Raw genomic sequence first — 14,707 nt, 5'->3', positions numbered from 1 at the left:
AAACATTCTCCTTCCACCACCAATCTATCCATTCTACGCCTCGCAAGATCTCGTTACCACAAACACATCTTCCATGAAAAAGCGATGCACTTTAGAACCCTCCTCGTTTCTGCCCAAAGCACATCTAAAAAGTTAATCGACCTGATCAAAGCACCAACATCTCTCTCTCTTCCACAATATTTGATGCCCCCCCAAGATAGTTTACAAAGGGTGAGCAACCCAAGAATACCCTTGAGGGCTTGGGTAATGAGTCTTGAACTGACTACCTGCTGCGCTGCTCCCTGCTATCGCCACTTTGATTAGATCATTTGCCACATATTGATTCCACATGTGGCCAGACCAGATACGGGTTTAAATGCAGTCTCGTATACTGTGGAGCGTCTAGCAGTTAACAGTCTTCTTGAATTAACTACATACCGGACTGCACTTTGCCATTACTGATTTTATTAGATTTTCGCCGTGTGGCGAACTGATTACTTGCCCTGAAATTAACCTTCAACGTGTAGCAGGATTAGACATGCCTTCACTTCGCATCTGCAGTAGTTTTGATCCCAATTTCGAGCTTTTATGCATTACTTTACTGACCCAAAGGTGTGATTACATTCCAAAAAAGTCACCTTCAATACGTTGAAGTCCATCGTTCGTGTTTACTGCTAAAAAGCCAGCTAATACACCGAATTATTTGCTTCCGATCACAATCTCTCTATACAGACCCCAACTGACTTCAGTCCTGAAGATGGTTTCCACAATTAACTCATAGGAAACTGAAACGTCGACATTTCACCTTATCCCGGTCTCGTTTTATTCAGTGTGATTTGGGATAGGTGTTTTTAGGTTCTGTTGAGTCACGTATTCATTTACTTGTGTGTACCCACAGTCCTAATCCTTGTTTGTTCACTTATCTGTATATGAAGTGATTATTCTTTTGATAAAAAACTATATTTTTCCAATACACCTTGTGTTGTTGTTTGTATGTTGTGTGTGTAAATTTTCCATACTGAATTAGAACATTTTGGTTTTTGATGGATTTCCAATAAGGATTATTAATTCATCCTTTACAAATTGTCTCAAGCTACCAAATATGTATAAAATAAATTCCCTTAAAGGCATCTTCACCCTTTCACCCCCAAGATAGTGGCAACATTTGCAGTTTTCTTTGATGAAGAAGTTAAATCATTTGGCATTCAAGATACCCATCCTACCCCCTGAGGACCGCAAATCCTTAGTTCCAATGTAGAACTTTCACACCATCACCGAAACGGCCCTCCTTGAAAGTATTCTAGAAACTAAACCCTCAAACCATTCCATCGACCCCATCCTCAGTGACATTGCAATCAACTTTTACACCCACACACTCTGCTACTGGACCAGTCTGAAAAACCTCTTCCTCAACCGAGGCTTCCTTCCTGCTCCCCTTAAAACAGGACAGGTTACTCCACATTTTAAGAAACCCCCTACTGATGTGAAAGATCACAACAACTTCCGCCCTATCACCAACCTCGCTTTTCTTGCTAAAATTATAGAAAGTTGTGTGGCGAAGCAACTTTCCCAACACATCAAGGTCAACTTCCTCCTTGACAAATTCCATTCTGGTTTTACCGAAGGCTGCAGTACCAAAACAGCCCTACTTCAAGTGAACAATGATGCCCTGCAAGTACTTTGCTGTGCTAAACCGGTCTCCTGATCCTTCTTGACCTATCTGCAGTCTTTGCCACCTTTAATCACAATACTATTTTGAACACTTTAAAGCTAAGAATGGATTTTAAAGGCACAGTGCTTACATGGTTCAAATCATTCCTCTTGGCAGATCCCAGATGATCAAAATAGCAAATTGTCTCTCCACTTCAATGGCTGTTGGACAAGGGGTCCTTCAAGGTTCGATCCTCGTGCCCACACTGTTCAACCTTTATATTGAACCACTAGGTAATCTCCTTAGAAAATCTGGGGTCCATTATCACCTACTGCTGCTGCCACTCAAATCTATCTAAAGGCATCTACCACTCATGACATTTCAATCTTCAACACCACTCTTCACTCCAACCACCGCTGGCTGTCAACTCTCAACTAATTCTGAATCTTTCCAAAACAGAATTCCTTTTCCTCTGGACCTCACTATCTCCTCCTCCTATTCAATCTTGGATGAATAATCTGAACATTCTGAGCAACAAACCAATCATTGTTCACAGTGCCAAATCTCTAGGTGTCATCCTAGACAAAAGGCTCAACTACAGTCCCAAATCAATTCCATCAACCTGGATTCACTCTACCAACTGCACCTTGTCTTGGGGGTTCGGCGCTTCTTTCCTGAACAAGGCCAAAAAACCATAGTCCAATCTTTGGTTCTTTCCAGATTGAACTACTGCAACTCTCCCCTTGCTGGCCTCCCCAAATCCCACCTTTCCCCTCTAAAATCCATCCTCTACTCAGAAGCTCGCTTATTATATGGGGCTAAAATAATGGATTCCAGCACACCCATACTGTTGTCTCCTTCCTGGCTTCCTATCGAAGCTAGGTCAATATACAAGGCTGCCTGTATCACCCACAATGCCTTGCACACCTCCACCCCTTGCTATATGCCTAATAAACTCAAAATCTCAGGCTGGTTGATACCTTCATGCAATGCGGACAACTTACTCCTCGAACCTCCTACCTTCAAAAGGGAAATATTTATGGCTCAATCCTTCTCTGGTAATGCAACCAGAATCTGGAACACACTTCCTCCATCCCTCCGAACCACCACCTCTTTCCGGACCTTCCAAACTGATCTTAAAACTCTCCTCCTCCAAAGTCATTTCCTGAAATAATTCAACTCTTTTCTTGACCCATACGGCCATCTAGTACTCACATGTGGACAACTTCGTAAATATGTATTTGACTCCTGTTTTTACCTAACGCTGACTCCTTTTATTTTTTACAATATATAGGCACCTAACACTGACACATTTTTTTTTACAATATAAATATGCAAATAGTTGGGAGCTGGAACTGCATATATGTAACTTGTTATCGTGCTCAGTCTTTCTTGTGTACCTTTGTAACTGTATATATGTAACTTGTTAGTGTGTTTAGTGTATCTTCTGTACCTTATGTAACTTACCTGGTTCTTTTGTAAAGCACTCTGACACCTTTGGGTAAAGTTTGCACTATATAAAACTGCATTAAATCAATGAATAAATAAAATCCGGAGCGAGTAGGCGAGAAGTGCAACGCTTTCCGAGAGGTTGGGATCCAACAGTTGGTGGGGGTACTGTCCTGAAATTGCTGTTGCTGTCTGCAGTCTGCAGTCTTGTTCACACCGAGAGGTGATGGAGGTTGGGGATGGAGGCCATAGCAAAGACATGTTTGAAGGTGGCAGGGTCAGTCAGATTTCACAGGCTTCGCCCTGCCCACCCACTCCTCAGCGGAACCTTGCAGTGGGAATTGGCGAGGGCCGGGACCCTGAACTGTATACTAGAGGCCATTAACACCCACAAAGGGCAACAGTGATCAGCACTGAGGTGGGGAATGTTGCTAGCACTGCCCTCACAGGACTAAAATATACTGTAATGGTTGGAGACTCGGGTAAGAAGCATAGTAAATGTAGTTGGGCATGAAAGAAATTACTTGTTGAATGGCACTGGAGTGCTTGCTAATGATGGGCCGAAATGAACTGTTTGGCAAAACTGACACTGCGTGGAGACGTATGAGGAATCAACAAACTACTGGCACAAAGCATAGTTCATGTGTTATTCCTGTGCTATCCTGGTAGATGTGTCCAGGTAGAAGAGCAATTACTTTGTGAAACCTGCTGAGAATATTTTACAGGAACACATTTTTAGTGTAGAGTGAATATGGGCAGGGCTCTTAAGTCTAAATAAGACAAGGAGGAAAGCAGTAAAGCTGCACCATTGCATACAAGGTTGAAAGGGAAAGAGGATCCACCCCCTGATCCCCACCGAAGATATGCTATATGCCATTTTAGCGGCAATAGATCCCACTGAGACTTTCTGAAAAATAAAAGGTACTCTTTCATAACAGAACTAGGTCTTTTGAGGGAGGATGACAGGAATATGGCACAGAGTGTTAAAAAAGATGGATCGACTGTATCAGAACTCATCACCACCTCGAAAAATCTTGAGACAATTGAAGGACATGCAGGAAAAATCCCAGGCTCTGGAGAGCAGGGTGGGTGATCAGAAGGATGCACAAGGTGCAACAACATTAGAATAGTGGGTCTCCCTGAAAACGTTACGGGAGATTCAATGATCTCCTTTCTGGAGGATTGGCTGCAAAGATGGTAGCCCCTTGGAACCTGACCAAGTTTTGATTTAATAAGATTGCATAGGGCGCTAGCCGGACTCCCCAAAGCTGGCACACCCCTGAGACCTGTTGTGGCCAAGCCAATGCATTTCAGAAAAAGGGGTTTTATCCTGAAACAGGCCCATATCTCAGGCTCATATGTGATAGAGAATGTATAAGTGACTATCTACCTGGACTATACACTGGCTGTCCAGTCCCCATGTGCATAATTTTGGGCAGTTAAAAAAGACTTCATGAACTTTACCTGGTATACATGTTACTTAAGGATGGACGCTTTTTTTTCAATGACCCCTTCTAGACATGGTCTTGGATTGATATATATATATAATACTAGTGGAACGAGCAAGCCAGTCAAATGTCATGTCATGTCAAGCCTAAAGCAACTAAACGACTCCATTAGTAAGAGATGGAGGTGCAGGGAGCAATTAGAGTCATGAAAGAATTTAGTAGAATCTCAGGTTTAAAGGTAAACTGGAAAAAGTCATGTGGGTATGCTGTCAAGGGGTGGGATGCCACAATTGGACTGAATCGGACTGACAACAATGGGACACGTGCTCATCTGGTCACCCACTACAATAAAGTACTTAGGAGTTTGCATTTAGAGAGCGGAAGACATGATTATAGAGGAAAATATTCCTTCTGAGATGACTTCCCTTAGGGGGCTGATACGGTTTTGGAAGATGCTCACTTTATCTCTCAGGGGCAATGTAGCATTGTCAAAAATGATCATGCTCTTAGGGCTATTGTATTACTTAGTCACTCTGCCAGTACAGACTCATAGAGCCCTATTTCATGATCTTGATTGCATGCTGGTGGGCATTATGGTGGGAAATAAGAGAAGAAGTGTAGCTTTGACGAAGGCGAGAAATCTGGTAGGTGGGGGGGGGGGGAGACAGCTCGTGGCTCTTGACTTTGAGCATCATTACTTGGCTGCTCAGCTGCAACGGATTTCCATATGAAGGGCATTCAACCGGGGAAGGCTGGGGGGGATAGGGTGAGTGAAGATAGGTGCCCGTGGAGCACCTTCCCAAGCACTCGATTCAAATTCTACTTAGCTCTTTTAGGAAACAAGTGGTAAAGATGAAGACATGCTGGTCAGAATGGTCCAATTTATTTTGGCCCTGGCCTTACAGAAAGCACACACACATTAACTAATTGCTAAGGTCTTTCCATTGGTATTACTAACAGGGTGTTCTCATTGGAGAAAGTGAGGAGGATAGCAGAGTTGAGCCAAGAACGGCTTGCATCATTTTGTACCTTACATGATGGAGGAATGAGCTGAGGAGTCCCAGATGTTTGCAAAGAATGTGATATACCACGGGACACTTTTTGCTTCAAGGGGCTATTAGGGGAGAAAAACACAAATGGTTAAAATGGGGATGGAGGTCCCTCTAGACAGGAGTGATTCCGATATATTTTTATGATAGAAGACAACTATAGCAGTCACACTTCTCTCTAGTGCGCTCTTGGAGGCTGTAGAGAGCGACCTTCAGATTATTGAATTAAGTGGACTAATATCCTTAAGTGGTCCACTGGGGTGCCCAAAAATCCCCAGAAGTGTCCAAAAATGCTCGAATCAAACATACATAATTTCCTGCATTGAGCTTACATCTTTCCTAAAAGGAGTAATTGCATGTTCCAGGAGGAGAAGGTAGGGTGCTATAGATGTACCCAGAAGAGAGCAGATTTCTGTCACATGGTATGGTCATGAAAAGGAATGGGTTTCAGTTGGGAGAACAGGAAGCAATGGCCTCAGAGCAGTGTGATCTTGCTGCTGAAATGTTCGTGTTGTAGGCACGCGGTGCAAAACAGGACAGGGGAACACAAACCCAAAGGGAAACCAACCCCTGAGATGGTCTCGGTAGGCATAAACTAAAAAGAAGGAAGAACAGATCCTGTGCGCACGCTAGTGAGGTGCGTTGTCCTGATTTAGGGACTTGTGTACAACCCCTAACAAAGATATTTTGCGTCAAAGTACAAAAAGTCAAACACAAAGGTACTTGTGAGTGAAAGTTTGTTTATAAGTCACTTGTTGGTCAGTACAAAATAGTAGCCAGCCGACACGTGTTTCGTCACACTGTGAAGGAGATGTGACTCATCAGGGCTGAGGGGCTACGATAGTATCAAGGTCGTGGCAGCAGAGAAAGGTAGAGTGCCAGCCACGTAGTTGTGGACTGTCAGTGAAATCGCCAAAGGCACCTGCTCATCTAGCAGGAGAAAACGCTCAAAGACGTTTGCGTCCCGAGCCTCAAGGAGGTGCCTAAGACGGGGAGTGCGTCCGTGTGGCGTGCGAGGTCCGAGTGATGTGATCCATTGAGGCTCGGGACACACACGTCTTTGAGCGTTTTCTCCTCTTGCAACATGGTGCAAGAGGGCCTGTGTTGTTGTCAGGATTATTTAAGTGAAGGAAGAGGCACCTTTCTGCACAGAAACAATCCATTGAGATGTGTTCCTCTTTCTATGTCTGCTGCAGAATGCATCACAGATAGAAAGAGGAATAAATTAGGAGAAAAAGGTTTTTCTTCTGGTTACGCCTCCCCTCAGGAGGCATAAGGTTTTGGTGCATTCCCAGGTTTACATGGTCTTGTAAATCTGGGGTAGCTTCAAAATCCATGGGTGTTGCATTGGGAACACCCACCGCAAAACCCATGGAACCCTCCCTAGTGCAGAATTAAGCAGCGCAGCTATTTGCGCTGATTTGCCTTACGCCATATCTATGAGGCCATTCAAAGCCATGCAAAGTGGCTTTGGGTGTCCTCAAATATGATTTGGTGGTTTGCCCCGCCAAAGCACCACAAAAAGTGGTGCTCCGACAGTGCAGTGGACTCATAAATATGCCCATTGTTGTTGCCAAGGAATCTAGAGCAGCACATCCACTGTGTCACTCTGGACAAGCGACTTGACAATCAGATTCCTCCTGGAGTATTTTTCTGCCCCTTAGCAGTTCAAGTAACGGCAGCAGAGAAGAAATACCTCCCCCACACAGAGGAAAACCTGTGACAAAACATGGTCCAGCTTAATTTTAGTTCATATATAAAGTCCTGGACTTCATAGACCTCATGGTAAGGAATTCTCCAAATTAGTCTTCAAGGTGTTGTGAGAGCTCTTTCTGAAAACAAAGGCAGGTTCTGCAATCACAATGTGAGTATTAGATGGCTAAACACCACATGCAGTATGTACTTGGAGATCAGAACAGGAAACTCCTTCTATGGTAACCACCAATCTTTAAAACAGTCTTTTTTGCGATTAAATAAAAACAATGTAACTGAAAATGAAAACCTAAAATGTGTTGGTACTGAAAAGAGCAGCTTAAATGTGTATATCTTGATCTGGACATTCAAGGGTTCATAGAGGGAGGGAGGGACGTTCGGTGAATGGACTTGCACCTCATGTTTCAGTTGTATTACATGTCCTCATATCCCGTTGATCAGAAGCAGGACCTCCCTGTTTTGGGGAGATGGGCAGGATTGATGTAGAAAAGTAGTTTCTTATCCTATAATTCAGATTGGACATTTGTGCATACACGCCCATGTGTACACAAACACTTTGATTTTAAGTTTGTGTTAGAAATTGTAGAAACAAGCAATACATACCTGCACGGAATTACACTGAAGAATTTGAGCACTTGAATCACTGACAAGAAATGAGCCAACGGTGGTGCCTTTCCCAACAGTATGGGCTTGTAGTAAGAATCCTTTAAACGTGGTACCAGAGTCTGCTTGTAGGGTCACTTGAGAGAAACAAATGAAAAATGTAGATAAAATGAACAAAGCTTTATTCCTTTAAATGTTAAGAGGGTGGGTCTAGTCATTGTGAAATTCATCATTACCTCCTCAACCCATTCCCTCGTACACTACTTGCTATTTGACGTGTCTATCTTCTACCCATGCACCAAGTGAAATAGCTGAACCAATGGAAAGTATCTAAACACTCTCCCGGCTCCTCTATGTCCCTTCTATCCACCTACCAATATGGTGATGAAAGAGGTTGGAACCCCCAATTCTTGTATATCCCCAAGCTAAAAAAATAATTCAGGCAACCAGTGGCAGCTGCAGACAACAAAGATTACTCATTTTCTGAACTCTTGGAAGAGAATGCTGATAAAGAAATTGTAGTGACTTATGCTTGTTTATTGAATGTCTTGACCTGAGAACACTATAGTCTAGGTGTTCTGTACTGGGGGTTCTCATACACTGATGTCAGATATATTAGCATTAAAAAACTATCTGAAGTGGCTCGATGTACAATATTGATGCTCATTAATATTTACACACTCAATGACGTCACTCTCTCTGTGCACATCCAATGGTTATTTAGAAAAGAGAGGGGCCCCTTAAAACCAAAGGGGATAGGGCGCTTACAGAGTGAACAAAAGAGGTTCCCCTTGGGTAAATTCCTTCACAGAGTAGAACCTATCTAAAGTAACATTTGCCCTAATGCACTCTTATTCTCATTCTTCACTCTCCACACATTTCAGGATTGGGCCATATGTAATAGGGAAACCACTGTGACACTAAGTATTAAAAAAATATATGACATATATTTATTATTCACATTACAGAATTTCTCAATAAAAACACAGGAATAACCCATCAAACAATGCAGTTGATATCACAAAAGTTCATAAAAACACAATACATTTAAAATATTTATCACAATGTGCATGAAAATATGAAAAGAGTGAAAAAACAAGAGCTAGACAAAACAACTCAGTCTTAACGATTTACACATCCGTCATATTATCATATTGAGGGCATGGAGTTAAGCAATCTATAATGAGCTTTTTTGCACCAATGCCCAATGGGCGGATTGTGTATCAAGATCTAGCGTCGACGCGTTTCAATGGAGAAAGCCTTATAGATCCATCTTTCTCAAGACTCGGGTATAAGCACTCTGTATCTTGTTAAACATTTTTATGTACATAGACTGACCCGAGGGAGAAGACCGCACTTTCTAACAACATACATTCACGGATCCCTAATTATTAAAGGGACCAATAGCATTTATATGTCCCAACTTGATAAAAGACAGTTTGAGGGGGAACTATCTATAGAGTCAAGCGGTCTTCCTACTACTCTTATGGTTCTCTATTGAAGGTAAAATATTGGGAAGATTCATGCACGAGATACAACCAGTCTTGAAATAGAAGTATACCGTGCCAACTGCGACTCCCGCTATATCTAGCAGGAAGTTTTTATAAGAAGGGGGTCCTCCCAGCGTAAAGATTACGAAAGAGTACAACTAAGAGAGTCTCTCTTTTTTATGAAGCAGGTAACTGCATGAAAAATGTTTAACAAGATACAGAGTGCTTATACCCGAGTCTTGAGAAAGATGGATTTATAAGGCTTTTTCCATCGAAACGCGGCGATGCTAGATCTTGATGCACAATCCGCCCATTGGGCATTGGTGCAAAAAAGCTAATTATAGATTGCTTAACTCCATGCCGTCAATATGATAATATGATGGGTGTGTAAATCGTTAAGACTGAGTTGTTCTGTCTAGCTCTTGTTTTTTCACTCTTTTCAAATTTTAATGCACATTGTGATAAATATTTTAAATGTATTGTGTTTTTATGAACTTTTGTGATATCAACTGCATTGTTTGACGGGTTATTCCTGTGTTTTTATTGAGAAATTCTGTAATGTGAATAACCAATATATGTCATATTTTGTAATACTTAGTGTCACAGTGGTTTCCCTATTACATATGGCTCAATCCTGAAATGTGTGGAGAGTGATGAATGAGAATTAGAGTGCATTAGGGCGAATGTTACTTTAGATAGGTTCTACTCTGTTAAGGCATTTACCCAAGGGGAACCTCTTTTGTTCACACATCCAATGGTTAACCTACAAAGAACATGCTGTGCACATCAGCGTTGTATAAAATATCTGAGCACCTTTTAATATGCTGTGTACACCAGCGTTGCAATAATTATTTGTTTTAGGTGTGGTTTCAAACCACATACTGGGGGGCACTAGGTGTCCAGCCAGGTTTGCTACATGTAAAAATTGTAATAAAATGGGACATCCAAACCTGTTCAAGTAAAGTAAGTCATTGAACAAACCGTCCATGATGCTGAGGAAGAGAGTTTTACCGAAGACTTGAGCAACATGTTGGTTGTAGTAAGGGACGGTGGTGTGATTGTAGGAAATCCTGAGTTGTGTGTAGATCCTTATGTAGATATTTTAGTTGGAGACCGAGTACTACGTCTCCTTGTTGATTCTGGTGCTTGCGTTTCTATAATCACTGTGGATTTGTATCAAGCAACTTGGCCTGAAAGGTCCCCGTTACCCCTTGTAAGGCTGTATCATATGAAGGACGAGAAATTGATCTGTCAGATTATATTGAAGATATCCTAGAGTACAAGGGTAGGAGGATTGCTGGGAAAATGTATGTAGCACACAAAGGCTTAAACATTTTGGGGTGGTTTAACCAAGGATTATTTGGTATGGTGCTCAGACCGGGAACCAAAGATCAAGTTCTTGCCATAAGAGATCATCCTGATCTTGAAGGTCTTGTCAATGAGTTTCCCCATGTATTCTCAGGAGAAGTAGGGAAAATAAAAGGTTTCCAACATGAAATCATTGTGAAGGAAGGGGCATGTCCATTCAAACACAAACTGAGGAATGTTCCTTTTAGCATCAGACAGGATCTTGAGAAGAACCTTGACTCTTTGAGTGGCAAAGGCAAAATAGAACCCGTAGAGTCCTCTTTGTAGTTATCCCCTTTAGTAGTGGCACAAAAACAAAATGGTGAATTAAGAGTCTGTGTTGATCTCCGTTGCCTGAACAAGGAAATATGGGTGGACTCACATCCCTCCCAAATATTAATGAACTGTTGGCCACTCTCAAAGAAGCAAACATTTTCACGAACTTAGATCTAGCATCAGCTTTTCATCAGGTTGAGCTAGCTCCTGAATCAAGAACCCTTACTGCCTTTGTATCACTTTTGCACGTTCCAATATATATGCATGCCTTTTGGGCTTGCCTCAGCGGCATCGGTGTTTCAACGCCTGATGTCACATTCTGAAGGGGATTGATGGGCTGTCTGTATTTCAAAACGATATTCTTGTCTTTGTTCCCAACAAAATCACACATGATAACATCGTAAAAGAAGTACTGTCTAGGTTTCAAGCAAATTGTGTTGTCTTACGCAGAGACAAGTGAGTTTTCATGGCGAAAATGGTTGAGTACTTGGGACATTTGGTGAATGAAAATGGCATTTTTCCTAAAGCGAGTCTAGTTGATTCCATTGTTAAATCAAAGGCTTCTTCTGATAAATCCACTCTTAAATCCTTCCTTGGGCATTTGTGAATTCTATTTACAATTCATTCAAGATTTTGCAACCAAGTTAAGACCATTGTCTCAAATGTTAATGAAAGGAGCGGTGTTTGAATGTACCAGAGAGTGTCAAGTTGTGTTTGATTGGGTAAAACAACAATTGGTCTCTCCAACGGTCCTCAAACATTATGACCCGTCTCTCACTTGTACTCTCACGGTTGATGCAAACAATGTTGGTTTGGGAGCTGTCCTTTCTCAAAAGAAGGGAGGAGAAGTTAGGACCATTGGATTTGCTTCCAGGGTCCTATCTACTTCTGAAGTAAAGTACTCTGTTATCGAGAAGTAATTGTTGGCATGTTGGTGGGCTGTGATGAAATTCAGAAATTTTATTTGGGGAAGAAAGTTCTGCCTCCAAATGGACCACAAACTTTTTGTCTTTATCCTCAGTGGAAAGAATGTCAGGAGCTTTACTCCCAGAATTGCACGATTGTCGTCTAAGCTCCTTCAGTTTGACTTTTCTGCAAAATATATTCCTGGTTCCAAAAATGGGTGTGCAGATTTTTTGTCTCGGTCTTCTGATATTGTGGAAGTTGAGCCAGACATAAGGCAAGAGGACAAAGAGGATTTAATTGTAGCAGCAGTGGATGTGCCACATTTGTGTGCAGTTTCAGAGCAAAAATGGCGCCAAGCTCTTAATGCTGATGTTTCATTAGTTCAGGTAATGAGTTGTGTTGAAAAAAGGTTGGTCTAATGAGAAGAATTGGTCTTTTGACTTCAAAACTTTTCTCCAAGTTGCAGATGAAATGACAATTGAAGATGGTCTGTTGCTTAGGGGTGATAAGCTTGTCCCTCCTCTTACTTTAAGAGCAGATTTAATTAGAAACGCACATGATGGTCATCTTGGTGCAACATTAACAAAGAAAAGGGAGTGTTTGTCATTTTGGTGGCCTTCCATGGATAGCCTTGTGGATGAATATGGTAAATCATGTGTGATATGCTCAAGTTGTGACAAGGCTGTTAAATTGCACACTCCTCCACTTACTCCCATAGAAATGCCTTCTGCAGCATGGGTAAAGTTGGGTTTGGATATTGTAGGTCCTTTCCATGCTCTTGATTCATCTTCAAAATTTGGTCTGGTTCTCATGGACGATTATTCTAAATGGCCTGTGATCAAGTTTGTGAAAGAAGTAACTACCAAGAAAGTGATAGAGTTTCTTAAAGATGTTTTTTTGAAGGAAGGGTATCCAGAGTTTTTGGTAACAGATAATGGCACACAATTTGCCAGTTCAGAATTTGAAAGTTTTCTTCACAATTGTGGTATTAACCATCTCTAGAGTTCCAATTACCACCCCCAGACTAATGGCTTAGTTGAACACATGAACAGGGTGTTAGGTGAGTGTATTCAATGGGCTATTTCCAACAGGTGTGTTGTTGCCAACTCCGTGAGGAGTATGTTGTGGTTTTACCGTACAACCCCACACTCAACTATGGGTGTGTCACCTTTTGAGTTGTTGCATGGACCCATGGCTGCCACGACCTTTTGTGCTGCTTGGATGAGCAAATGGGTCAACGGTACACAATGGTATTTTGAGAGTGTTAGAAAACAAGTTAAGTCAGCCCAGAACAAACAAAAAATCAATTTTGATGCAAAAATGAATACTAAAGAAGTTGCCATAAAATCTGGTGATTTTGTTTGTATAAAAAAACCTGTCCATGTACAGGAGGGTTCTTCAAAGGTTAGCTCACCGATCAGAGTATTGGATGTGAGAGGGAGTTCTGTCAAGCTCAGCAATGGGCAGTGGTGGAATAAATCTCTTTTAGTAAAGAAAACTGCTCCTTCCACTCTACTAGATGGTGAAACCACTGAGAGAAATGTAGATTGTGGGGGCAAGTTTGCCTCTAGATCTCGTGCACATACTGATTTCAATTCAGATTGTACGGGGGAACCCACCCTGAGGCGCAGTGTTCGAGTTAAGCAAATTCCTCATAGATATAGGAAATGATCTTTCTTTGCTTTATTGTTCTTTTTATTCCTTCTTTAGTTGTCTTTCCTTTTTCTTCCATTCTTCCATTTCTTCTGTCCCTTTCTTCCAAGTTTTATCTTCTCTCCTTGTTTTATTTTGTATTAAGGAAAGACCCATGTATTGACTTATGCTTGTTTATGGAATGTCTTGATCCAAGAACACTATAGTCTAGGTGTTCTGTATTGGGGGTTCTAGGACAGACAGTTGATGGTCCTTGATGGAGGCTGCTGCTGCTTTGCTCTGTTGGCCCAGCTGTATGTGGAATAAAATAATTAAAGTGACTTACTGCATGCTGAGTCTTCCTTCATCACCACAGAAATCATTGATGAACTAGAAGCAATAACGTATCATACTTAGGAAGGATGTTAGCTGTTGAGGAAGTGTTGCTGACCCCTTCTCTTTGAGGCTCAACCTGGAATTCCCTCCACCCTGAACAAGGAGCAAAGAAATAAGGCCACCTTGTTGCTGAGCTCACCCTTTTCTCAATTTAAGGAGTAATTTTTGCTTCAGTTTAATGAAGACATCTACTACGGTTTCTTTCTGAATGTTAAGTGGGCGTTCAAACCCCAAATTGTAATAATACTTGAACTTCTGGGTGTGGTACTAGCTGTGCCCTCATCTCCCCACCCAGCTGAGTTCACATTCCTGTGGCCGATGATTGTGGCCCGCCGGTGCCGAGCTGCTTTGCTGGCCCGGGAGCTGGAGCTGCTGCTTGCAGCGGCTGAGACGCCTGGAACTGTGCCCCCAGCTCCCCCCGTGGCACTGTCGTGGTGCCGGCTGCCATTCTCAGGCGGCGGGAGACCCAGGTCGGCGGTGTTGGAGGGCCGCCCGACTGCCTCAGAGTCACATGACTGGAGGCCCGATTCTCAGCAGGCGCGGAGACCTGGTGAGTGGCTGTGGTGGGGGGGGGGGGAGGCTGTGACTGTTGTGGAAGGCCCCACACACACACACACGGTCTGCCCACTCTTGGGGTGCCCTGGACCCTCAACGCTACAGGTTGGGTGTTGGCCTGTTCTCCTTGCCTGGCATTAGTTGCTGCATGCGCCCGTCTTGACGGCCCTAGGAGATGCCCCAGTGGCATTCCCTCGGGGTCCCTATGCCACT

The 14,707-nt window shown here is 42.5% G+C and overlaps 1 protein-coding gene across 1 annotated transcript in view; it reads right to left on the bottom strand.

Moving 5' to 3' along the window:
• LOC147747616 (ferric reductase 1-like) overlaps window positions 1-14,707 on the bottom strand; it is a 664,587-nt gene that overhangs the window by 501,208 nt on the left and 148,672 nt on the right. Inside the window, exon 3 of the mRNA XM_086936340.1 lies at window positions 7,893-8,029. Coding sequence (XP_086792466.1) covers window positions 7,893-8,029 — 137 coding nt within the window. The remainder of the gene's footprint in view (window positions 1-7,892; window positions 8,030-14,707) is intronic.

The sequence above is a fragment of the Lissotriton vulgaris genome, chromosome 1_1, assembly GCF_964263255.1.
Source record: "Lissotriton vulgaris chromosome 1_1, aLisVul1.2, whole genome shotgun sequence".
Classification (NCBI taxonomy): domain Eukaryota; kingdom Metazoa; phylum Chordata; class Amphibia; order Caudata; family Salamandridae; genus Lissotriton; species Lissotriton vulgaris.
The sequence above is the reverse complement of the archived record's forward strand: the minus strand, read 5'-3'. Positions and strand labels throughout refer to the sequence as shown.